Genomic DNA, 27876 nt, shown 5'->3' with positions numbered 1-27876 from the left:
AGGCAGAGGATAGAAAAAGCAACCAAAATAACCCAAGAGTTTCTCTAGCTGCAGAATGTAAACAAAATGAAAAAGGCAACTACACCAGCCCTCTGGATAAGGATCTAGGAAAAGTGCTGGGGAAGTGCAGAGTGATTCTCGAATAAGAGGGCGCAGAGGAGAGAAGACGCCTCAACCTTAGGAGCAGAGGCTACAGAGGAAAACGCTTTATGAGCCCTGTCGAATGCTACTCTTCAACGTCTGCCTTTTCAGAACAGGGGCGGAGCTTCGGCAGAGAGTGATGATCCCTGTGTCGTGGGTTCATTCTAGGCACTTCTGTAGCTGTCACACTGACTCAGAAAATACCTTGGCAAAGCATGCCCTTGCTTCGCAGGCACTAGAGGAAGCCAGCCATTCAGTACAAATACAGAACCATGCATCACGGGCCACGAACAGGAGGAGCACCTCCGAGGGTACCTCACTGTGACACAAGAATGGCCAAAATTCAAACTCGGAAATGGCCTTACCTTACCTTACCTTACCTGTATCTGACTGTCAGGTCAGACACAGGGGCATGATATATAGAAGAGGCTCAAAATGATGCCCCAAATCCCCATGTTTCTTCATCCCTTTCTCGAAGCCCAAATAGACATTTTCAATCAAAAATTAGATAAAGGGACTCTATAAAATGAATGTGCACTCAACAAAGCCAGTCATTATCACCTTTTCCAAATCAGTTTCTCAAAGCACCCAAGAAAGGAAAGGGTCCAGGAGGGGTACATTTTGTTCAGGCACTGAGTCATGGGTCAGGTCTCATCTATTAGACAACAGGATGCTCTCCAGCATTGGAAAAACTGAGTCGAAGCATCAGAGAAGATCAGACTCCAAACTGCGAGCCTTGGGAAAGGTACAGCCCACTAACAAGCAGAAGGGGATGCAATATGGGGAGCAGTGAGCCAAAACCCAGTTCTGCCAACCTTCTGCCCTGGAGAAACCAACACTCTCCAAGTGACCAGGGTCAAGAAGAGGAGGCCAACGGGGGCTTCTTAAAATGAAACCGAACATGTTTAACCAGACAGGTTTTATGACCCTGAACCACTCAATGATTTCCGGCTGGTCCCAGTCAATATATACTTAAGTGGGTGGTCGGTGAAAAAGCATCATCAATCTAACATACCATACAACAATTACTCCTGAAAGAAGCGTATGGTCACCGTATAGTAAACATGAAGAAGAAATATGTGTGAGAGGCCAAGGGGCAGCTGAGGCTCCCGGACTGTTCTCCTCTCTCAGCACAGGGAGGCCTCCGGCCATGCACATGCTCAGTGCCCTGCTCACCGCGGTCTCCGTGTTCACAAAGGTGGGCGAGCGCAGACTCACTCATTGAGTAAAGGCATGGACGTTCTCCTCTTGCTCTTCTGTACCATGTTGGCCTGATTCCTCAGTGAGATCCGAATCATAGCCGGGGCCAACCTGCAGGGCTCCCCATCCACTTGCATGGGGATGGATTTGTAAGTTAGCAGCATGACCTCCCGACACTGGTGCAGCCTTTCTCCATGGCCTCCAACTTGCAGGGCAGCCTGTGAAGATAAGAGACAAAAGGAAGCAAGAGCTTAGTGCCTGAGTTACTCAGGAGTGACTTCCCTGGTAGTCCAGTGGTTAAGACTTTGCCTTTCAATGTAGGATGTGCAGGTTCAATCCTGGTCGGGGAGTTAAGATTCCACATGCTTCGCAGGCAAAGAACCCAAACATAAAAACAGAAGCTACATTGTAACATATTCAATAAAGACTTTAAATATGATCCACATTAAAAAAATCTTGAAAAAAAAGAATTACTACTCAGGAGACCCAGAAACCCCAAGTCCACTGCATATAATCAAAAGGTCTTTGAAAAATACTTAGTGAAAGCTATTAGTCCTGAGGAAAATGGGAAACCTTGGGTAAATCATGAATATAAATAAGCTAAAATGTTTAAACTTTTGAAAGCTTGATCGCAAATCCTCATTGACAGCTACTTTTTGCTTTTATGTATTTTCAGTCTTAATCATGTTAGGTTAATACAAAAGCTCTTTTCGTTATCTACTTCCATTAAATAACCAATGTGTGCAAAACAGAAAGAATCTTAAAAAAGATAAAATACATAGTTTAAGACAGCTTCTATACTATAGCTAATATATAAATATATTTATATATTTATAATATATAATTATCATAGTTATATATTAAATATGCATTATATTAAAATATGCTACCCATCCATAGAAAAATTTTCAAACTTCAGGCAAGCTTTTCCTTCTTACCTAAAACCTCCTCAAACTACTCCTAATCTGTATAAGATCAATGAAATGCAAAATAATAATCCTCAGTTGAAAACATTCTGAAGAGTAAAGCAGCTTTGAGGATCAAAAATCTAACACAATAAGAGCTTGGTTCACTACAGTAGCCACAAAATGAAAGGTCAATCCAACATTAAAATTCTGCAGTGAATTAGCATAACTTCTCTGCCTTAGTAAAAAAAAAAAAAAAGATTATTTTAGTATCACTCACCCTTACAGGGATGAACTAAAATCAAATAATATGTTTGGTTACAGCATACATAGAGAGTGCCCAAACTGTCGTATACAGTTTGATGAACATTTTTATACACATATGTGAATCTCCATCCAGATTAAGTTTAGGCAATTTACAGCAACCAGAAGGTTTCCAAGTGCTTCTGTCCAATCCCCGATCTATTTATACTCCTCTCACCTCCCACTAACTGATTTCTATTACCATAGATTCAGTGTGTTTGAACTTGAAGTTCATATAAGATAAATCATACAATATGTAGTCTCATATCTGACATCTTTTTCTTATCATTGTTTCTGAGTAATAGAAAATAAGAATTGAATCGCCAGTCCATGTCTGACGTAGGGTGCAGCTTGCTTGGGGCAGGTGCATGGGGATGACCCAGAGAGATGTTGTGGGGAGGGAGGTGGGAGGGGGGTTCATGTTTGGGAACGCATGTAAGAATTAAAAATTTTAAAATTTAAAAAAAAAAATAAAAAAATTAAAAAAAAAAAAAAAGAAAATATATTTATCTACTCTTCTGGTAACATTTGGCTGTTTCAAGTTTGGGGCTATTATTGATGCAAACCTGCTTGTGTGTATCTCTTGGTGGATACATACCTACAATGAGTAGAATTGCTATGCTGTAAGTTTAGATGTATATTTAATTATAGTAGATACTACTAACAGTTGTTCAATAAGGTTCTATTATAATGCATTTTGAGTATCAATTTATAACAATGTAAACAAATCTTTAAAAGGAGTTAATCTAACTGTAGCTCAAAATCTAAAAGATTCACTCAAAAAGGGAAATCTACATATTATCAGCTTGTTTCCACACTTCTCACCTCTATCTTATGAATGAGGAATAAAAACTTGTTAACTCAGATTTGTGAAGTCAGCTTCCACTAATTTGGTTCCCAGGTATTTGTATTTATTTTGTGCTTTGAACTATTTTTGCACTCACATTAATCTGAAGAATAGAAACCTGTTTATGTATAAATGCAAAGATAAAAGAAACACAAAGGAACAGAAAGGAGGGAAAGAAAATAGAACAAAAACTGAAAAGAACTTATCATTATTGAACACCTTTGACGTTAAAAAGCATTCAACTGTAACCCTTACATACAATTTTATTCAATTAGTAGAACAAGGAGGCAGAGGAGAATGAAGTGAGAATTTATTAAAATTCTTTCTAGCCTATTACCCAATCCTGTTATTCAGCTGAAAGCTTCTCTGATTGTACTTAAATGACCCATTTAAGTTAACCAATGGATTTGATGCACTATTAGCAACTCCAGGACTTTCCCAATATATTTCCCTTTCCTTCAAGTAATTCTCAGTCCAATATTTATCTGACAAAGCTGTATCCCTTCATTCACTGGGAGAAATACTAGTTTCTTCCTTTTTCCTCAGTCTTGACTAGGCCTAATGACAAATAAAGGGCTTCTCTGGTAGCTCAGCTGGTAAAGAATCTGCCTGCAATGCAGGAGACTCCAGTTCAATCCCTGGGTAGGGCAGATCCCCTGGAGAAGGGAACAGCTACCCACTCTAGTATTCTTGCCTGGAGAATTCCATAGACAGAGAAGCCTGGATGGCTACAGTCCATGGGGTCGCACAGAGTCAGACACAATTGAGCGACTTTCACTTTCACTTTTCAATGACGAATAAAAATGCAGAACCAGCCAAGTAAGTAAGAAGTTACTCCTTGGGTTTGACAGGGCTTGAAACTACTTATGTGCTTTCCAACCCCTTGGTATCAGAAGGCTTCCACAGTACCATAGAGCATGTTTAAACCATATTCTCAGCCTCAATGGTAGATCAATAGCAAGTGCAACAAACAGAGGTAGATAGCTGTCAATGGCAGTTCCACTGGCATTTCAGAATCAATCCGAGATCGCTGCACAGGCACAAGAGGAATTATAGTAATTAGCTTCTCAGAATAAAGACAGCTCTATTAGTGTTAGCACAACCACAGTAATTTATTTTTGGAAGAAGCTGGACTAAAAGTAATTTTTAAAAGACTTGCTAGAAATAGGTATTTTTCATCATTCAGATGGGTGTAGGCTTCACATCCTATAAGGCACAGGCTCTAACAACTATAATAATGTCCAGGATTTTTGAATCCACCAATAAAAAATCTATTGGTATTTTAAAGACAGATATTCAATTGTCTGTTCAACCTAACATGTGTTATATTGTTGTGAAAATGTCAAATTTGCCTTTTTGGTAGTATATGAATTTGGAGGGAAACAAAGCTAAGCGCCAGAGAAGGCAATGGCACCCCACTCCAGTACTCTTGCCTGGAAAATCCCATGGACAGAGGAGCCTGGAAGGCTGCAGCCCTTGGGATCACTGAGGGTTGGACACAACTGAGCAACTTCACTTTCACTTTTACTTTTCACTTTCATGCATTGGAGAAGGAAATGGCAACCCACTCCAGTGTTCTTGCCTGGAGAATCCCAGGGACGGGGGAGCCTGGTGGGCTGCCGTCTATGGGGTCACACAGAGTTGGACACGACTGAAATGACTTAGCAGCAGCAGCAGCAAAGCCAAGCACATCTGTTGCCATTCACTGTCCTACAGTCACTAACAACTTTAAGTCCACAGGAATAGCATGAGATCTTCTGTCTTTCCACAATATGCTCCTCCCCAGAATACCATTCTTCATCTCTCTTCAAATCTCATCCTCCTCCTTACTACTCAAGTCCTTATTCCACCTGCCGCCAGATGACAGGATGGACAGCTCTGGGTTAGGAGACGAGAAGAGAAACAAGGGCAAGTCCTCCAACGTTTCCTTCTCCCCACTGACTGGGAGAGACTGGGCACTGACTCCCAGACCCAGTCCCTGAACAGAAATGCCCAAGGCAGCAGTCAGTGACGTGGATAAGAAACACAGGAGACAATCAGCAACATGAAAATCTGTTCTTTTTTTTTTTTCTAAGATGAACAAATCTTATAATATCTTGTAATCTTATAATATCAAATAACAAAAAAGGGAACATTTGTTTTATTAAAAAATAAAACAAAAGAAGATAAATATATTATGTGATTGTACATGATATCAAATACTAACCAAATAAGACAGGACATTAATGTGCATGATAAACAGAAATAAGTATTTTCCTTCCTCTTTAGATTTTATCAACAGAGCAACTGAATATTCTATAGTTTGAAAGCAACATAAACACATTTTTAATAGAAGCCCACATATAACTGTCATGAATGTCTTTCTAAATAAGAATATTGTGGGCAGCTACTCAAGTCAAGACATATATTACATTGGGAAATTTGTAATTCTTCTCCCAGAATATGTTATGAACACTGCAGTTTTAATCAATTAAACGTGCAGTTACTGTTCTGCAAACTGTAAGCTGTGAGTGTATCTGCACAGTGTAAGTTCAGAAGTCACATTATGAAGATCTATATGTTAAACTGGAAACTCTAGATAAATTTCTGGGAAAATATAACTGCAAAAATTGGTATACTAAATACAGAAATTGGATAGCCTAAACTGATTTTAAAAATTGAAAGTTATCAAAAATGTTTCTCATTCCAACCCCACACCAAAATGTGCTACGTGGACTTAGACGTTTTACAAGTTTATCCAAGTTTTAAAGAAAGACAGTGTCTAATAAAACTTGTTTTAGAAAATGATGCTATGGCTGAGACAACAAAACCAGATAAGGGCAGCAACAGAAAACAAAATTTTAACTGAATTTTATACCAATATCACATACCAATATAATTTTAAATATCATGTGATAGCACTAGTTTGTGGAAATTTTTTAAATGACACAGATGAACTTATTTATAAAACAGAAACAAACTCATAGACATACCAACCAAACTTATGGTGACCAAAGGGGAAAGCAAAATGTGGGGGATGTTGGGGGGGGAGATAAATTAGGATTTGAGATTAACATACATACACTGCTATGTACCAAATAGGTAAACAATGAGGACTTAACAGGGAACTATACTCATCTTGTAAAGTGGAAAAGAATCTAAGAATATATATATATATACACACATATATCCAAATCACCTTGCTGTACACCTGAAACTAATACAACATTGTAAATTAATTATACTTTAATAAGAATAAAGCAAAAAAGGAAATATAATTTCACGACATTACACTTTAAGTGAAAAAAACATTATCATCCCAAAAGATGCAGAAAAAAATAAAGTTAGTGCCTTTTAGAATCAATTGTTAGAAAACTAGAAATAGGACATAACTTATTTAACTGAAGAAAGTCATCTACCAAAACTAGAGAAAACATTATTTGGAATTAAGAAAATATGAAAGCATTCCTTTCAAGGGACAAAGTACTCCACCAGTAATGAAAGTTTCCAGCATAGTAGTGGAGGTTCTTGAACAACATAGTAAGTCAAGAAAATAAAACTGGAAGAAAAAGGTTTGGAAGAAAGAAAGGAAACCTGGTAATATTCCCACAGGTATCATCCCATACATAGAAATTCCAAGAAAATTCACAGGCCAAGAATTAAACCTCATAAGAAAGGTACGCTATCACACAAAAAAATCCAATAGTGTTCCCCTTCCCAATAAACTAAGCAAAATCATAATAAAAAACATAAAAAAATAGGATGTCATATAATATCAACAAAAACAACAAAGCAATGCATGAGACTTTTAGGCAGAAAAATTTTAAACTATTGGAGACACAAAGGAAAACTTAAAGAAACGGAAAGTCATGCCATACTCATGGATGGGACAATTTAATACTCTGACAATATTAATTTCCTCCAAAATAAAAAATTCAATGTGATTCCAAGTGAATATGAGAAATACTACTGTGAAGAATCTTGTCAAACCAATTCTATAATTAATTTCAAAGAATAAGGTCCACAAATGACTGAGAACCTTCTGAAAACATAAAGAAAAATAGACTATCCTTATTAAATATTGAGATGTAATTCAAATAGAGGTGTTTGCACAAGACAAGACATAAAGGTCAAAGGAAATGAATTGAAAGCACAGAATAAACCCATATGCATGAGGATGCAAATATTTGAATATGGGATTATAAATTACTGGAGAAATCATAGATAATTTAGCAAATGGTGCTGGGAACACTTCTTCCTATAATAGAGAAAAATTAGTATTCTAGCTTACTTCACACACATTACAACTCAGATGTATTAAAGGACTAGGAACAAGAAACAAAAATATAAATATACAAATTAGCTGGGAGAAAGAGAGGAGACAGCAAATCTTTCTCCTTAGCTCTCTTTTTCTCAAGCAGTATCTTGAGTGGTTGATTCTTCTCTGTGCTTCCATTTCCCACAGGCAAGCACTCTCGCCCAGCCACCCCTGACTCTATGACCAGCCCAGACAGGCAGCAAACCACAGCAGCGAGCCCAGCTCTCATGGCCTGACTCCTTCCTCTGGAGTCCCAGCTCCCGCCTGATGACCCTTGCTGCAGAATGCATCAATGCCACTTCTCCAGGGTTCCACCCCTGCCTAGTGGCCCTGGCTCCTGAGTGCTGGTACCATCTCTTCCCTTTATCCCTCCAGCCTTGGAGGCTGCAGAGAATTTCTGCAGTTGCCAATCCATGAATCACTACATAGGTTACTTCCTTCCAGTTCTTCTTCTAACATCCCATGATTAGTCCCCTGGATTAAATTTCCTCAATTGAACTACCTCACATGGGTTCTTTTCCCTGTCTGACACACAACCTTAGTCACCAAAATGAGAAATTATTAAGTAATTTGCAGTGGCACTATTATCATCCACTCCACATTTATCTATACAAGTTTTTACATGCTGTTTTATTGCCATGAAGCAATGCCATAAGCTTTATTGTTTTTCATTTATCAAATATTAAGATTTCAGGATATGGGTATGTTTTAAAATCCTACTTCAATGAATGATGTAAGCAGTCTATATACAACCAGCAATTGTACTGCAATTCACTTCATTATTGTCCATATGAGTCACTATTTACAGCAAAAAATAGCTCCGTAGATTCAGTTTCTGTATATGTTGAGTGATGAGTTTTTGGTAGGCTATTATGGCCTGTTTTCACATTAGCATTTTATGATGCTAGGAAATAATTTCATGTTCCTAAATTCTACCACATACCATCTAGAGTCCCCTGCCTTACTTTGACAGTACTAGCCATAGGACTAATGCATGGCCAGTGTGAAGCAGAAGATGGTGAAAAAGAAAGGGCTTTATTTGAAAAACTTGCCTTCTGCTCATTGAAATTAATCTAGGCATTATTGAATACTTATTAACTGTGGTGTTGGAGAAGACTCTTGAGAGTCCCTTGGACTGCAAGGAGATCCAACCAGTCCATCCTAAAGGAAATCAGTCCTGAATATTTATTGGAAGGACTGATGCTGAAGCTGAAACTCTGATCCTTTGGCCACCTGATACAGAGAACTGACTCATTTGAAAAGACCCTGATGCTGGGAATGATTGAAGGTGGGAGGAGAAGGAGACGACAGAGGATGAGATGGTTGGATGGCGTCACTGACTCAATGGACATAAGTTTGAGTAAACTCCAGGAGTTGGTGATGGACGGGGAGGCCTGGCATGCTGCGGTCCATGGGGTCGCAAAGAGTCAGATACAACTGAACGACCGAACTGAACTGATAGGTCAAGAAAGTTCTGGTGAAACAGGTAAGAGTCTTATAATGTAGAAACCTAAGTACTCGTTCTCAATGTGGTTTACTTGTATTATTTATTATTCTTAGTTACTCAGTTGTGTTCAACTCTTTGCATCCCCATGGACTGGGGATCTTCCTAACTCAGGGATTGAACCTCAGTCTCCTGCATTGCAGGCAGATTCTTTACTGTCTGAGCCACTAGGGAAGCCTCCTGGTATACTTATGTCTTTCTCTATTTTTGTTCAATTGAGGTAGATTAACTATTAAGGAGAGTGAAAAAGTTGGCTTAAAACTCAACATTCAGAAAACTAAGATATGGCATCTGGTCCCATCACTTCATGGCAGATAGATGGGAAAACAGTGGCTGGCTTTAATTTTCTGGGCTCCAAAATCACTGCAGATGGTGATTGCAGCCATGAAATTAAAAGATGTTTACTCCTTGGAAGGAAAGTTATGACCAACCTAGATAGCATATTCAAAAGCAGAGACATTACTTTGCCAACAAAGGTCTGTCTAGTCAAGGCTATGGTTTTTCCAGTGGTCATGTATGAATGTGAGAGTCGGACTATAAAGAAAGCTGAGCGCCGAAGAATTGATGCTTTTGAACTGTGGTGTTGGAGAAGACTCTTGAGAGTCCCTTGGACTGCATGGAGATCCAACCAGTCCATCTTAAAGGAGATCAGTCCTGGGTGTTCATTGATAGGACTGATGTTGAAGCTGAAACTCTAATACTTTGGCCACCTGATGCGAAGAACTGACTCATGTGAAAAGCCCCTGATGCTAGGAAAGATTGAAGGCAGGAGAAGAAGGGGAAGACAGAGGATGAGATGGTTGGATGGCATCACCGACTCGATGGACATGGGTTTGGGTGGACTCCGGGAGTTGGTGATGGACAGGGAGGCCTGGCGCACTGTGGTTTCATGGGGTTGCAAAGAGTCAGACACGACTGAGTGACTGAACTGAACTAAACTCTTAAGGTGAGTAAATGAGAGGCAAAAAAGCTGCAAAGGGGGCTCTTCAGCTTCTCTGCTGAGATCTAGCCTGGGATTCAATGGTGCAGGCTGGAAAAACATCACCTCCATGGGTTCAAGCTATTTCCATATCAGTCCCCTGAAATCTGCAGTATTATGACAGAGTGAATACAGTACAGTCAAACAATCAACAATAGCCTGGGATCAAACAAATTTGTATAACTAACACATCTTATTGATTTTTTCATTTTAACACTAGCCTTACATCCATCCCTTACATTAGACTTAGTAGAATATGATGCTAAAACTGTATCAGCTAAGTCACAATAAAATAAAAGCCAGACTGCATACAACACATAATCTCTCCAGCATATAATCAATCATACTAGACAAAGAAGCAAGAAAATGTGACCCATGATGAAGAAAACATTTTTGAAATGGCTACTAAATTGATTTAAGAGCAAACTGGGCAGCATAAAAAAGAAAGGGTCTGTAAACATCAAAACAGAACAACAGAAATTATTTAATCTGAAAAACAAGAGATGAAATTGTTTTCCAGGATCTGTGAGACAACAAGCAATCTTTAGTACACATAAAGGAGCAGAAAACACATAGATGAAAATACTCCAAATCTATGGAAAAAAGTCAAACTTCAGTTCCAAAAAGACCAATGAACCTAAAAGAGGATAAATACAAACAAAATCATGTGGAAGTTAGAATGATGCCCACCACAACCACCACCAAGAAAAAGATGTCTGTATTCTAATGCCCAGAAACTATGAAAACTTACAAGGCAAAAGGGTCTTTTCTGTTATGATTAAACTAAGGATGTTGAGATACGGCATTATTTTGGATTATCTGAGGAAGGGGCCCCCAGTGTCTTCACAAGGGTCCTTGCAAGCAAAGGAGGGAGGAACGAGAGTCAGAGGACAAGACGTGAGTATAGAAGCAGAGGTCAGAGTGAGGCAGGGCCATAAGCCAGGGGATGCAGACCACCTCAACAAGTGGAAAAGATAAGAAACTGGGTCCCTTCCAGAGTCTCTGGAAGAAAGACAGCCCAACCACCCACTTTCGACTTCTGACCTCCCAAACTCTATGAATAAACGTGCATGGTCTTCAGCCACTACCTGTGGTGGTTTGTTTACAACAGGGACAGAAAAGCAAAACAAACACAGAGAGGCTTAAAAACAGAAGAGAAATCTAAAAATCAGAGAAAAAAGAGACATTACACCAAGGGAACAGTGATACAGATGGTAACTGGCTGTTCATCCCTAAAACATGGAGGTCAGAAGAAAGTGAAAGCACATACTGAGAGAGCCAAAGCGACCTTGGTGGTACAGCGGATAGGAATCCACCATCAACGCGGGGCACACGGGCTTTAGTCTTTCCCATTCTATTGTTTTCCTCTATTTCTTTGCATTAATCACTTAAGAAGGCTTTCTTCTCTCTCCTTGCTATTCTTTGGAACTCTGCATTCAAATGGGTATATCTTTCCTTTTCTCCTTTGCCTTTCTCTTCTCTTCTTTTCTCAGCTGTTTGCAAGGCCTCCTCAGACTGCCGTTTTGGCTTTTTGCATTTCTTTTCTCTTGGGGATGGTCTTGATCCCTGCCTCCTGTACAATGTCACAAACCTCCGTCCATAGTTCTTTGGGCACTCTTGTCTTGAAATAGAATTACTAGAATGGGAGAAAAGATTATTTCTAATCTAATCCCTTGAATCTATTTGGCACTAGTACTCTATAATCATAAGGGATTTGATTTAGGTCATACCTGAATTGTCTAGTGGTTTTCCCTACTTTCTTCAATTTAAGTCTGAAATTGGCAATAAGGAGTTCATGATCTGAGCCACAGTCAGCTCTCAGTCTTGTTTTTGCTGATTGTATAGAGCTTCTCCATCTAGAAATAAATACATCTTACAATGTCTGATTATGATCTGAATGAAATCCAAAAAGGTAATGTGGTTACTGAGCACCCAATGAAGAATCATCTTAATTAACAAGAATGCAATTCAACCAGTAAAATGAACTGAATACTTCTGTCTTGAAATGTTCAATTATAAGATAAAGAGTCTAAAAGAAATAATCTTTTCTCCCATTCTAGTAATTCAATTTCAAATTTCTCTTAAAGGATCACTCTGAATATTTTATATACACAAAAACAGATATACTTTTACCCAAATAACTACACTGTTCTCTTTATATGATCATCTTACACAGATGTGCATTTTCAAATAATTTACCTTCTCAGAAATGCAATCAATATAATATAATATTGGTTACAAATATAATCAATATAATTTCAAGGAATGTGAAATTTAAGGACTGAAAATAAAGCACTTTCATTATTCAGTGAAAAAAAATATACAGTGTCTGCCCTATGGATAAGTGTTAGTCGCTCAGTTGTGTCTGACTCTTAGTGATCCCATAGACTGTAGCCCTCCAGACACCTCTGTCCATCAGTTTCTCTGGGCAAGAACAATGGAGTGAATTGCCAGTCCTTCCCCAAGGGATCTTCCCAACACAGTGATTGAACCCAGGTCTCCTGCATTGCGGTCAGATTCTTTACCATCTGAGCCACCAGGGAAGCCCATGTTATATGGATAGTAACAGCAACAAATTGATACTCATATATGTCAATAGTAAGATGCATATGAGTATTGAGTTGTGGTTTTTGTTGCTCAGTTGCTAAGTCATATCTGACTCTTTGCGACCCTGTGGACTACTGCACGCCAGGCTTTCCTGTCCTTCACCATCTCCTGGAGTTTGCTTAAACTCACGTCTTTGAGTTGGTGATGCCACCTAACTATCTTATCGTCTGCCACCCCCTTCTCCTCCTATCCTCAATCTTTCTCAGCATCAGGGTCTTTTCCAATATGTCAACTCTTCGCATCAGGTGGCCAAAGTATTGGAGCTCGAGTAACGTTATTTAAATTACATGGGACGTTCAAACCTGTGCGGTTTAATCTACATTTAATAATTTTACAATTTCGTGTTCTCTACACCAACTCCTATCTACTCTTTTTCTCCTTTACCTACTCACGACAGGATGGGAGAGAAAGATAGGAAGATAAATAGAGATAGAATATTAAACACTCTCTCCCAACCTAGTGAGTTCTCCTGAGTTCCAAGCATACATTCCAAACTGCACATTTGTCCATCTTCTTAGATGTCTCACAGGGATTTCAATTTTGACTTACATGAAACAGGGTTCACTTTTGACACTTTTACCCTTCTTTTATATTTTCTCTCTCATATAATATTGTCACCTTTACCCAATGGCCTACGCTGGCCACCCACCCGTTTCTCACCCTCAAGATAAGTCCCTATCCATTCATCAACCCTTTCTGTCTTCATCATCACTTTCTTTATTCAGGCTTCCAGATATTCTCATCTCTTCACCTGGACTTTGGTACCAACATCCTGATTTGTCCATCTGTCTGCAGAAGTGGAGATTCTCGTCACTTCCACACTGACATCCAGATAACTTTTCTGAGCAACCAATCCCATCCTGTCCCATGCCATCAGTTGCAAACTCCCCATAACAGTTAAAACAACAATTAAAAAAAATATATCTAACTCTTTCTGCCCTTCATTCACCATCTGCATCACCACTCTGAGCCACCACTGGTCCTCCCGGTTTCCATGTTCTCTTAAACTGATGCCTCTATGAGAGTGGCCACTTGGCAATCTCACCCCAAAAGACTCCAATCTGTAAACATGGTTCTTTCTATCCTCATTCCACATCCCTTTACCCCAGAATTTATTACCTTAGTCTGTGATTGTTCGTTTCTTTCCTCACCTCCCTCCCATCACTGGACTGTGGGCACCCCGAAGACACTGCTTTTCTATAGGTTCATTTTGTACCTGTTTTATCTAGCAAGTGTCACTTATGGATTCAATAAGTATTTGTGGTTTCAACAACTACTCAATAAATATTTATGAGTGACACTAAATGAATGAAAGCAGCAAGATATTTTAAATAAATATTGCCTAGCATTTACAAAATCCCTATTAATTAGAGACCAATCCATATTGCCCATATTTCCCAAATGCTGCATGGCCTTTAAATGATCCAACCTCAGAAGTTACATAGCATCAATTCCACTGTACTCTATTCGCCAAGTATTTGTAAGCCCACATAGAATCAAGGGGAGGTTATACAGACTTCAACCCTTGATGGGAGAAATCCCCAAAATCTGATGCCAGTTTAAACCCACAGCCACCGAAGGACACAAATGAACTAAATTACTTTGAAAATATATAAATAAAAGACTTGCTTGTGCTGCTTCTCTGAAACAAACTGAATAAGTCATCAAAGAGTGCGTGCTGAGTCATCTCTAACTCTTGCGACCCCATGAGCTGGAGGCTGCTAGACTCTCCTGTCCATGGGATTTTTCAGGCAAGAATACTGGAGCAGGTTGCCATTTCCTACTCCAGGGGATCTTCCCGACCCAAGAACGAACTCACATTTCTTGTGTCTCCTTTATTAGCAAGAGGATTCTTTACCACTTTGCCACCTGGGAAACCCCCAAAGTTGGGACACATGGCTTAGCTGCTCGGAGGCACGTGAGATCATCCCAAATTAGGGATCAAATCTGTGTCTCCTTCATTGACAGGCATATTCTTAACCACTGAGCCACCAGGGAAGCCCCAACCAAGCAGCAGGTGTAGGAAAAACTTCTCCTTATAGAAACAGCCCAGTTAACAAATGAAGAAAAGAGTCAGAATATCACTGCTGGGCAATCCCTGATGATTCCTAGATCCTGACATTGATCATCAAAGACTATTATCGAGAGAGAGAGAGAGAAAGAGAACCAGACATTACATACCCTCCTTTGGAAGAATAAAACACTTCTTACAAAAGAGATTTGGAGAAATATGTGTCTGATGAATCTATATCCAACTATCAACTTAGCAAAAACAAGTAAAAGAGAAGAGCACATTATTGAGACTGTGGACATTATCAGCACAGTTCAGACTCAGGGAAACTTCACAGGACAAACAGCCTGGTCTCTTTAATAGATAAATGAAAAAAAAAAGAAAAGAGAGAGATGGGTGCTACAAAGACTTCAGAGTCATAACAACTAATCACCAGAATGTACTTTATTTGAATCCTGATGCAAATGAACAGAGCAAGAGAAAACAGATGACATCTGCAAGACAATTAGAAATTGAGTACTGAGTAGATATTTAGTAATATTAAGATGCTATTGTTTTTGAGATGGTATGATTGTATTCATTAAAGGAAGTCTTATTTTTTAAAAAAAAACATATTCAGAGATATTTATGGGGAAAATTATGTAATGTCTTATATTTAGTTCAAAATAATGTAAGAGAGGAGACCAAAGTTGGAGACAGAAATAAGACTGTGCATGAATTGATAATAGGTTAAGTGACACCTGCCAATGCAGGAGACATAAGAGACATGGGTTAGATTCCTGGGTTGAGAAGAGCCCCTGGAGAAGGGCACGGCAACTCATTCCAGGATTCTTGCCTGGAGAATCCCATGGCAAGAGGAGCCTGGAGGGCTACAGTCCATATGGTCAAAGAGTCGGACACGACTGAAGCGACTTTCCACATGCGCATGTGTAAGGCTGGGTGATAGTAAATGAGATTTCAATGTGCTGTCAATTTCTCCAGTGAACTTTTCCCGAACAAATATTTATTTTGAAAACACACTTTGCTGATGCCCAAAAGTCAAAACCCTTAGGTAAATTCTCTAGTGCACTTTGTGATGTCACCCCTGCCTACTTCTCCAGGACCATCTGCATCACTTTCGCTTTTCACCTATTTTTAAGCTACATAAAAATGACTGTAGTCTGCACAGAAGACTACGCTCTCTTAGACTACCAAGTGTCTGTACATTTCCCTTTTTCAAGAATGTCAAGTTCCATTCTTCTTCACCTGGCAAAATTCATTCATCCTGTCACATTTCTTATTGCCAAAGACAAGTCTCAGATTCTGTGCTGTGGACCGGCAATACACTAGACTGATGGATACCAGTCACCTGCCATTCCCACCTGATACTCCACCCCTTCCAAGCCCTCTTCCCTGCCCTGTGAAACTGACCCAGTTAGACTGTTTAATGGCTGGAGAGCAAGAACTGTACTGATGTCTCCGGCTTTCTCCCTGACCAGGCTGGCACAGAATGACTGCTTTCACGTAGCAAACCCTACTCCTACCGAGTGGTCCTTCCTAAGTCATTCTGTTTCTGGTACAGCTGACTGCTTCCTTGCCTTTGCATCTTCAGCTCAGGAATACCCCACCATCCACTGTCACTTCTCATAACCCAGTGCACTACCTGCAAGAGTCCATCCATTAAATTCTCCTCTAATTACCCAGTTTCACTCTGCCTTCTCCTTCTTGTTCAGACTTTAATTATATAACTGTAAGCAGAAACACCCCAAACCAAAGAAAGACTTCTAAAAAGAATCTAACAGAATATAGATGGAAAAGTTATATAAGATGAAGAGGTAAAGAACATTTGTGATAGGCAGCATAGGCAATGGTCCTGTAGTACAAAGAAGCAAAGGATGTTCAGTACTATAGTTGACTTGAGAGGCAACAAGCTACAAAGCACAGAGGGCAGTGGTAAAGGATGGAGATTTGGAAAGAAACTCAATTTTGCAGTAAAGACTTAGTTTGTGATCTTGAGAACAATGGGAAAGTGTCTCATATTCTCCTGCCCTCGCAAGCCTAGGTAAGGGATCATCTTCTTTTAGCCATTCCTTGACAACCTTCTACAGCACAGCCAGGACTAGGAAACCCTCACGGCAAAAAATTCAACACATGTTCACTGGATTAGTGAATAAATGAATGAGCAAAATAACACGCGACCAGGTTTGTGACTTTCTCGGGCACCTCCAAACATTCTTCCTTGCACATACCCTAACTGAACTTATTCCTGTTTGCTCTTGGCTGAGTCTTATCTATAATTAACATAATAAAGACTTTTGGAAAGAAAGAGTTACATATGAGCTATGTACGATCTTGAAAATTACATCATTCCCAGACCAATCTTTTACACTTAATGACCATTTCATTCTAGACACATCAAATGTAATGAGCAACATCACCATCTCAGGAGATGGACATTCTTTTTATAATCACAAGCATTTATTCTGTTAAATTTCACCAATTCAAGGTGATGGAGGAAAAGCCACTTGAAATCCATGAGATGGATGAAAGAGAGAGTCATTTTAGGTTGTTTAGAACAAGAAATACAACCTTCTAGCCTTGAGATATAGCAGCATAAACTAAGTGCTAGCCAAGTGCAGGAAGAAGCTTTATTTTCATTTGCTTTACAAACTGATAGTATGGCTGATCTATATCTGATAAAATGATATGCAAAATTTTTAATTAGTTTCTTTATCATTCAATAATAAGTTAAAACACGAGGCTAAAACCTGCTTGCGATTGACCTTATTCTATATACTTACTTGTCTAATGCCAGGAACCAAAATTAAAATGCAAGGTGATCTCAAAACTGGCAAGTGAATATTCATTAATGTCATGAGAAGTCTTTCTATATTTAGATATTCTGTGATAATGTAAATGCCCATTTTATGCTTAAGTGGGTAAAATGGAGATGAATGCAAATGACCATGTTCTTTTTTATCTAAACTTGAGTCTTCCATGAACCAACAAAGTATCAAACGGCAAGATTTCTAATCAATGTTGGGATATATTTGTGGCATAATGTTATGTAATTAACATAAAAACTTTGCATTTCATTCTGATAGAAAGTATCAGGAAAAGTAACAAATAACATTCATTTACCTTTGAAGTTCAAACAAATATGCATCAACGTTTTTTAGTGACACAAAGAATGACTTTGCTTTTGGCTTCCCCTAGCAACTCTACATTGCATACAGTTTATAAGTTGATAAGCCAGGAGACAACATTATACCAAAATCTTGTAAAATGAATAAACTCTTATTGTGACTAAAACACATTTTGCTTCAATGAAACAGATGCATTGCTCACCAAAGATGCCATGGTGAATCCAATGACTTCAATATAACCATCATCATGACGCTGGGGTTCAAAGTCATGGTGATCTCCTGGGTTCCCCCAGGGCATTGTGCCAGCACAATATCTGCAAGACAAGAGTAAGATCAGAATTAGAGCCTGTGCCAATCTTCTCGTGGTCATCATCAGGCAACAGTTTATAGTTTGATCTGATGTTGATTTCACAAAAGAATGGCTTTCTACTCTTGGTTCATGTCTCCCAATAGAAAAGAAAATGGGTTTATCCCCTTCCCCTCCAAGTATCAATTTATGAAAATGGGTCAAAATTCGACAACAAAAGCATCCCGTGGTGTCCGACTTTCTACTAATTCATTCTTTATCAAGTTTTTAAAAAATTTTTATTGGAGTATAGTTGTCTTACAATGTTGTGTTAGTTTCTACTGTATAGCAAAGAGAATCAGCTATAGTATACATCCATCCCCTCTTTTTTTCCCTTGGACTTCAAAGAGATCAAACCAGTCAATCCTAAAGAAAATCAATCCTGAATACTCATTAAAAGGACTGATGCTGAAGCTCCACTACTTGGGCCACCTGATGGAAGAGTCGACTCATTGGAAAAGACCCTGATGCTGAGGAAGACTGAAGGCAGGAGGAGAAGGGGACCACAGAGGATGAGATGGTTGGATGGCATCACTGATTCAATGGACATGAGTTTGAGCAAGCTCTGGGAGATGATAAAGAACAGGGAAGCCTGTGTGCTGCAGTCCATGGGGTCGCAAAGAGTCAGACACGACTGAGTGATGAACAGCAGCAGCAATCCCCCTTTTTCAGACTTTATTCCCATTTAGGTCACCACAGAGCTTTAAGTAGAGTCCCCTGTGGTGTACAGTAGATTCTCATTAGTTATCTGCTTTATACATAGTATCAATAGTGTGTGTGTGTGTGTGTGTGTGTGTGTGTGTGTATGTTTCTCACTCTATAATTCACAGAGGCCTACTTTCTATGACATCCCATGAGTTATCAATAGGTGGTTTCAGAATTTGGTCTTGGAGGGAGACATATACATGCCAGTAAGAGAGGAAAAGAGAATCGAGCTGGGTAAGCATCGGCAGTAAATACATAGTTAAGATAATGAGTACCCCAGGATGGGGGAACAGTAACTGAAGACAGAGGAGTGAAAAAGGGATGAGACAAAGATGTGAGATCAGAAAGGGAAGGGGAAGTCAGGGAAACTGAAAAGTAGAATAAACAAAGTCCAGAGGGGAGATGGGAAGGAGCAAGAAGAATAAGAAGAAAAGAAAATTAAAGCAAGCTAACGAACACTGTTTCCTGAGAATCTAGGCCCCCTACTTCAACGACTGAGATGAAAATACTTCTGGAATAGGTTGTAAGGGGCTAAACTGAGCATGGCCAAAAGTCATCAGGAGACTGCCTTCCCAGACATAGATTTGCATACACTTCTCATTTCAACCAAATTCAGTCTAAATAGAACTTACTTGTGGATTTTTGTGTCTGAGTTGTCTGGTTTGCAAATAACAAAGAGTCAGGGATCCATCCCTTTCAAATCTTGGCTTGGGAGCCTAGAATCTAAATTTAAGCCCACTGAGAAATGTGCTTATTTTGAGACTAGTTAATCTTAAATACCCCTTTCTCCTGAGGTATATAATAGCACCAAAGAAAGCTGACATTCTGGCTAGAAAATGCTGCTCTAATTGATCCTATTTTTTCAAAGCAATCATCTGGCAACGATTTTGAATGAATTCCATGCTGAAATCAGGCTGGAAGGTTTCCTAATAGCTTTTGGGAAACTAAGAACACGTATTTATTCAAGTCCATCATTCCTGGGGAGGGTGACAGGGTGGAGGGGTCAGTAACTGAGAATTACATTAAAATGTCTCGGTCCAGAGGGCTGCCTGGGCTTCTTAAGCATGGGTAAGTATACACCATGCATGCTATACCACATACATGAAAAAATACCATAGAGAACATTAAACAAAGCAAGTAGGAGAAAAAAATGATCAGGCCTGGAGACTCTTAACAAGTCATTAAAGGAACTATTTTTCATCGCTTGTACCTGGAAATTTTCCATCATGAAAGCAGAGAACCTTAGGTCAAACAGAGTTCACATCAAACCAAGGAAGACAATAAGAACAGGGCTTACCTGGGTATATTTAAAAATACTATACACTGGAACTTCAGTTCCTGGATCTTTGGGGTAAGATCGGTCCCATCACACTGCAACAGTCAAAGCAGAAAAAGCAAGGGTTTTGAAGCAGGTGCAAGTCTACAAGCCAACTTAGCTGACAAGGGCAGGTACCAAAGTCTTACCCTTGTCCTTGTCTGTTGCTGGCATTGATGGCCATTACTGTGACTGAAAATTTATTCTAACTTTCCCAGCTCCAGAGTTCAGGGCTTGGTTTTGCTTTGACTTCATGTAAAAACAAAGCTGCCATTTGACCAAAATGTTTTTCTCTGGTCTCACAATCCAAGGAACTCTCATTATTCTTAACCTTGGACTGTGATTAGATACTTAGGCTTATAGTATCAACATTAAAAGATTTAGGTAGGTAAGTAGGTTTAGTCACTAAGTCATGTCTGACTTTTGCAACCCTACAGACTGTAGCCCACTAGGCTCCTCTATCCATGGGATTTCCCAGGCAAGAATACTAAAGTGGTTTGCCATTTTCTTTTCTAGGAGATCTTCCTGACCCAGGGATCGAACCCGGGTCTCCTGCATTGCAGGCAGACTCTTTACCAACTGAGCCACCAGGGATTACAAGATATTGAATACAGTTCCCTGTGCTATGCAGTAAATCCTTAAAAGATTTATGAACACTTAAAAGAACAAAAGGACAAAGCCTCAAGATGAGGCAATAGTAATCTCTACCACCATCATCTGATTCAAAAATAGTCATGCATATGACCATATATTTTCCTTGCTTTTTGACATAATTTGTCTTTTGAAAATGTTCAATGTAATATTTTGAAAGCAGTTTGAAAGGAATATATCCTGCATGGTTTTTTGTTTTTTGTTGTTTTTTTTTTTACTATCTATTATAAATTAGCATTATCTCCATTAGCGATTTACTCTTATCAGTATAATCTCTTATAGACTGTGACTGGTTTTCCTAGATAAAGCACTTCATTGGTTCTGGATGTGACTTTGGGTTTCAAGGGCCTCAGGCTGGCTTGGCCTCAATACCTTTGTGTGTGGTTTCCCTGACCCGCTTGGGGCTTCCCTGGTGGCTCAGATGGTAAAGAATCTGCCTGCAATGCAGGAGACCTGGGCTCAATCCCTGGATCGGGAAGATCCTCTGGAGAAGGGAATGGCTACCCACTCCAGTATTCTTGCCTGGAGATCTCCATGGACAGAGCCGCCTGGCGGGCTACAGTCCATGTGCCGTAGAGTCAGACACGACTGAGCGACCAGCACTTTCACTTTGCCTGACTGGCTAGCGCTTTCCTCAAGAGCACCGTCTGACTGATCAAGGAAGAGGCTTTTCGTTTCCCTTTCTCATGACCCACTGGGGACAAATGCCAAAAGAGGAGCTCTCTGCTCAGGACTCTAGGCCTCCTGATGTCAAAGGTATAAAGCCTGCTTTTCATCTGCTCTCCTCACACCCTCATCACAGAATGTACCCCACCCCCACCTCATCCCCCCACCCTCCGTCTTCTCCTTGGGAGACAGGGTTAAAGCATTCCCAAGATCCTTGCAAATTACTGAAGTTTTCCTCAGAGGGACTTGCAATCCAGGTTACGATGACTCTGCTAGCCATCAGGCTTGTCTCATTCTCCTCCTCCCAGCTGATCTTAACCCAGACTAGTTTTCATGAGCATTCTCAAAAACTGTTTCTGGAAAATCTTATAATCGTAAACAAGAAAACTATTCTCAAATGTTATTTAGAGTGGAATGAAGTTCTAAACATTGATTGAAGGTGTTTTCACAACACTTTCAAAATGTTAAACACTCATAAGGTCTCCCAATTTAAGGACTTGAGTTGATAGATGGCTCTACCAGTGAAGAAAAAATGTAGATATCTTAAATGATCAAAACTGAGTGTTGTAAGCTACTAAAAATGTCAAAAAAAAAAACAAACCCCAAAACAGTATGTGATATCTTAATAGTATGCGAAGCAGCACTGTTACGTTACAGCAAAAATCCTATACTTATATATTACGTTATTTAGAACAGAATTTTTTTTTTAATTTTCTACTTTTTCCACCTGAAAAAAAACATAGTGATTCTGGAAACTCAGCAAATTCTATGAGGATGCATGCCTTACAATATTTTACAAAATTTTCCTAAATATTATTGCATTTAAACTTCACAAATCTTTAGGACCGCAGTTTTCAATCTTCTCCCTACTTCAAACACACAAAGGAAAATATTTCCATACAAAAAAAATCTTCCTGTGTACAAGCTCCAAAGTGGATGAATCAAAACAAGAAGAACACATGTGCAGTAGAACAAAAGGATGTATGTAGGTTTTTGTTACTATCCTCTGGGTGTATATGTGTGTGTGTGTATTATTTGTGCACATATTTTATATTTCTGTGAGATTAGATTATTAACTATTACATCAGAAACACTGACTTCACACCATGGCAAAGATAAGATAGTCTGCTTTTATGTGTACATCTATTTGCTCTGACTTCCCATCTTTTCAGTCTCACTCTCAGTGACGTAATTGTAGAAACACCCTTGTATATTTCTGTGTCATAGCACAATGGTAACTGTTGTTTCAAATGCATGTGCTTTTAGTCATATAGACAGACCTCATAAAGATAGACCTAGACCTAGGACTGAATCCCAATCGTTAAGACTTAGTTTCTATTGTGTGTGTGTTTTTTTTTCTTCTCTTCATAAATAAAAGATGATTACACAATAGCCTGGAATATTATACCTACTGGCTGATATCAAACCTTTCTAAGTTTCCGGCTGCTACTTTGGCCTCTCTGCAGGCTTTTTTTAATCCCTGCTCTATGGCCACCCATGCCTGAGACATTTCGCAACAGGAAGACTGCCAGATGGGGGAGAAAAGCTCTCCAGTGGTGTGGAGACACATGGAGTTTAATTTCCACCCAGCTGAGTTAGACAGTGAACAGCATTCAATATAGCCACTGCCCTCCACTCACTGGCTCTCCAGGCAGGTGCTACAATGTTCCCAATAATGCAAAAAATACTGGGAGAAGAAGGAAAGTTTATTTTTGGCTGTTTGCAGGCCGCTACAGAAGAAACAGGATAAGTCTCAGGCAAGGTTGCTGCTACTTAAATAACCATCGCTTTATCAAAATTAAGATCTTCACAGTTTAATGGATTATGTCTCTTTCTCGTATCTAGATTTAAAAAGGCAGTATTCCAGTTTTCAAGAGTTGCTACGACTAAAGGATACTGGCTTTTCATTAGTATTTTATGAGAACTGAAACATCTGAAAGTGATGCCAAAGGCCGTTAGTGGTAATGTCTTTGTTTCAAATGATTTAGGAGATTTGTGTCTCCTATATGGTTTATTGGTGTCAAGAAAATTGAATATTTATCTTAGGCTCCTCTGTATTCCTCTATAAATCCATTAGTTTAAGGTCATATATTTTTCTCTATTTGCATGTATACCTTTTATCCTGCCCCCTTCTGTCACAAATGCTATTCTTATCTATTCCACAATAAACCCAAGCATTGCTGTGTTCCCATTTCTCTTTCCTCATCTGTACATTTTTTCTGTCTTTCCTGTTTCACTTATACAGGGATGTGCAACAGAGTCATGCTCATTCCCTCTCTCGACTCGTTTACTTCAAGGAAACACTTTGTCTTCTTAATAATTAATGATATGCTATTTTTAAATATATCTCTTAGAGAAAAAATGACTTCCCATCTCCCTTGCCTCCAAGATGAGTATTCCCCAACTTGGGATAGAGATTCAGAAGTAAACAGCAGCCAAAAAAACTCCTAAGTGGTAAGGGACCTTGACCAGGCTACAGAGTAAGTGACCACAAAACACTAAAATCAAAGTATTTCTCTAAAAATGAAGATTCTTCAGATAGCCTGGGAATAGCAAGCTAGTTGTTTGGTGAACATCTATTTCTACTTCAAGACCCAGCTCAACATCCTTGCTTTGATGATTTCCCTGACTACACCAGGGGCAGTTTGCATTTCTTTTTTTGTACCACCAGCATATGACACAAATAGTCGAATAGCAACATTTATTCTATTGTTCTGCCATGAGTTAGGTGCCCTTCAGCATGACCAAACCATGAGTTTTTTCAGGAGCAAAATCCATCCATCTTATTTAACTTCATCCTCTGTTCAGTGGCCACACATTACTGAATGCTCCTAAATGTTGGTTGAACACACCATACTCAATTCAGCTCAAGTTCTATGCAGCCCACTGATTAAGTACATAAACTGGTATTTGGGGTTTATGTTAAGGACATGATATTTACATTCAAAGGGAAATGAGTCAACACACGTAATACTTACGACAACTTTAACATGTTTGGATAAATCTCTAGAGCTTCTCTGTAGGAAATCAGAAAAAGCTGCCTATACCACAAAGAAAGAAAGAAAAAAAAATGCTTTATTACACAGTTATGCCAAAGCCCTGATTCTGTGTGATAGATAGATCCTAGGAATTCTGAGTTATGCAAAAATACAAAATATAAAACAAATTCTCTAGAGTAAAGTAGTGCAGAGGCTGTCAAGTTGAAATCTATGTCTTTGTTTTCAAAATGTAACTTATAATAAAACTTAAGATAGCAGTAGGAGAGAGAAAATGTAGGTAATTTCAAGGGTCAGTTTGGAGATCTGACGGCCTTTCCTGACCTTCCTGTTCATCCAGCAGATGCTGATAAAATCTTTAACTCGCCACTGAAACTGTCTTGTTTCACCTCTTTTTTACTTTAATCCCCTCTATCCAGTGGTATAAACTTAAGCACACTTTAAAAATCAATATTTTGGAGTCCCTCTTTTTTTTTTTTTTCTTTCTAGCCATTCACATCCAGGGATGTCCCTGAGAAGAAGTGAAAAGAAGAGTGCCCCTTTATCTCATATATGCTTCCATGAAAAACCTCTCCGTGGTCTCTTCATTTTGCATCCAAATGTCAACGCACAGGATACATACCTTTATGGAAACTACATTCTTACCCAAGACTTGCCATACATCTTTCAGCCTACCTAATTTTCCAGTTCTCTAGCTTGACGTTGATGTTTGTTTTTCACACCACTTCTTGAATATCATTCCCATTCAGCATAAGGGCTTTAGAGTTCAAAGATAATGAACTCTCTGCCAAACAACTTAAGAAATATACCTTTACTTTTATCCTTCAACCAACACATTAAGTATTAACCATATATAAGCATAGGGCTTCCTGGGTGGTGCAGTGGTAGAAAATTTGCCTGCAGTGCAGGAGATCTGGGTTCGATCCCTGGGTTGGGAAGATCCCCTGGAGAAGGAAATGGCAACCTATTTCAGTATTCTTGCCTGGAGAATCCCATGGACACAGGAGCCTGGCAGGCTACAGTCCATGGGGTCGGAAAGAGTTGGACATATCTGAGCACACACATAGACACACATGTAAACATCTGTGATGTGTATGTAATTATTAGCATAGTATATTAGCATCTTTATTACCATCAGTAAATTAGTATAAATCACATGTAATCATTGAAAAATGAAATGTATACTTACCCCTGCATAGAACATTTTATTTCGAAAACGACTGTTGAATTTCTCTGGATTTGCTTCTGTGAAATGGAAAAGGTGGTTTTGTTACAGACTTCATTAGAAGTAGTGAGTTAGATTAGCTCCTCCACATTCTCTCTGTCCCTCCCCACCCCAAGGAACCAACAGCTTCATTATCAGGCTTCCCTCAGTTATAGGCAGTTGGCACAATAGCCCAGGGATATAAAATGTAGCCCCAAACTGTCATCAGTGGCACTATCAACTGAGACATGCAAATTATTAGGCTCCAGCCTACTCCTATTGAATTAGAGTGTCTGGGGGCTGGGGTCTAGGAATCTGGTTTAACGAGTTCTCCAGGTGATTCCCATGCACATTAAAGGCTGAGACACTCTGGACTCTATTCAAAATAGAGGAGTGGTTGGAATACAGGGCAGTGGTGACAGAAGAAAGAGGGAAGAGAGAAGGGAGAGGGTCTACTGTCTGCTTTGACCTCCATGGAGCACAGCTTCCATAAACTATGTATGCAGCTCAAATTTAATATAGGGAATCTGGATAAAAATCAATGAAGAATTTGCTGTCACATTTTGCAAAAACTCCTAACTACCATCTATACTCTTGTTTGTGACAGGCCTCGAAAAACCATTTGATTTAGTGAAGATATATAAATATTATATTATATATATGTGTATGTGTGTGTGTGTGTGTGTGTGTGTGTGTGTGTGTGTGTGTATCTATGCAGCTTCCAGATGGCTCAGTGGTAAAGGATCTTCTTGCCAATGCAGGAGATGCAGTTTGACCCCGACGTTGGGAAGATCCCCTGGAGAAGGTAATGACAACCCACTCCAGCATTCCTGCCTGGGAATCCCTCCTCCCAGAGGAGCCTGGGAGGCTATAGTCCATGCGGTTGCAGAGTCAGACACACGTGAGCACACACATATAGGCAGATACAGACATATACAGATGACCTGCAGAATGGACTCAGGGCAAAAGACAGCAAAGGCTCTGACTGAGAAGGGTTTAATTTTGTGTCTGTTCCTGGATGTTATATAGATTGAAGACCATAAATAGATTAAACAAGAATCTTCATCAGAGAATGTTCACATGAATTCAAGGGATGATAAAACCCCCAAATGAAATACTATTTCCTTACACTCTGATAAAATTCCAAGACATTCCAAAGGAACCCACTGTCAACGTTCGTCTTTTGCTATTTTGTTCATTATCCTATTTTTTGGGAATAGATCTTTCTCCAAGTCATTTCTCATCAGACAGCTGGCTGGCTGGCCGAAAGTGTCCAAATCCCAACCCTGTATTTGAATGGTAAGCATGACACCAAATGGCAAAGTTCACAGAAACCAAAATTTTACCTACAATAGTCTACCTCCTGGCCCCTATAGTTCACATCCTTCACATGTGAAAAACTCATTCACTTCCTCCCAGGTCCCAAAAGGTCTCATTCCCATTACAGCATCAACTCAAAATCCAAAGACCTCATCTAAATCTCATTAGTTCAAACTTGCCAAATCTCATCATCTAAATCATGTAAATGATTTGGCTCTGAATGTAATCCATTTATAATGATAATGAAACCCTGGGTATAACCCATTCCATTATTTTAACATATTAATCCCATCTTTGTGTACAGCACAATAACATATGTGCCGTTAAAATGGAATCCAAAACTCCAGTTTTTTCTGTAATTGGTCTTGCCTATTAGGGAGATATTAGCAAATATAAGTTTAACGCTATGTTTATAAAAACCAATAAGCAATTTGAACGCCATATAACTCATGTGTGCGTGCTAAGTCGCTTCAGCCGTGTCCAACTCTTTGCGACCCCATGGACTGTAGCCCACCAGGCTCCTCTGTCCATGGGATTCTCCAGGTAAGAATACTGGAGTGGATTGCCATGCCCTCCTCCAGGGACTCTCCCTAACCCAGAGATTAAACCCATGTCTCTTACCTCTCCTGCATGGCCAGGCAGGTTCTTTACCACTAACGCCACCTAGGAAGCCCATACAACTCATACTTCTTCCAAACTATCTGCATTGGATATTAACCCAATCTTAGGACATCGGTTATGTATGCATTAATGA

At 39.3% G+C, this 27876-nt stretch overlaps 1 protein-coding gene across 2 annotated transcripts in view; it reads right to left on the bottom strand.

Annotated features, from left to right (window-relative positions):
* Positions 1-27876, bottom strand: part of DGKI (diacylglycerol kinase iota) — a 514485-nt gene that overhangs the window by 182950 nt on the left and 303659 nt on the right. For both annotated transcript variants that reach the window (XM_018046893.1, XM_018046894.1), the window contains exons 16-20: positions 25788-25843; positions 24581-24643; positions 20268-20341; positions 18122-18233; positions 1360-1559 (exon numbers count right to left, since the gene is read on the bottom strand). In XM_018046893.1, coding sequence (XP_017902382.1) covers positions 1360-1559; positions 18122-18233; positions 20268-20341; positions 24581-24643; positions 25788-25843 — 505 coding nt within the window. The remainder of the gene's footprint in view (positions 1-1359; positions 1560-18121; positions 18234-20267; positions 20342-24580; positions 24644-25787; positions 25844-27876) is intronic.

Source organism: Capra hircus, chromosome 4 (genome assembly GCF_001704415.2).
Source record: "Capra hircus breed San Clemente chromosome 4, ASM170441v1, whole genome shotgun sequence".
Lineage (NCBI taxonomy): Eukaryota > Metazoa > Chordata > Mammalia > Artiodactyla > Bovidae > Capra > Capra hircus.
The sequence above is the reverse complement of the archived record's forward strand: the minus strand, read 5'-3'. Positions and strand labels throughout refer to the sequence as shown.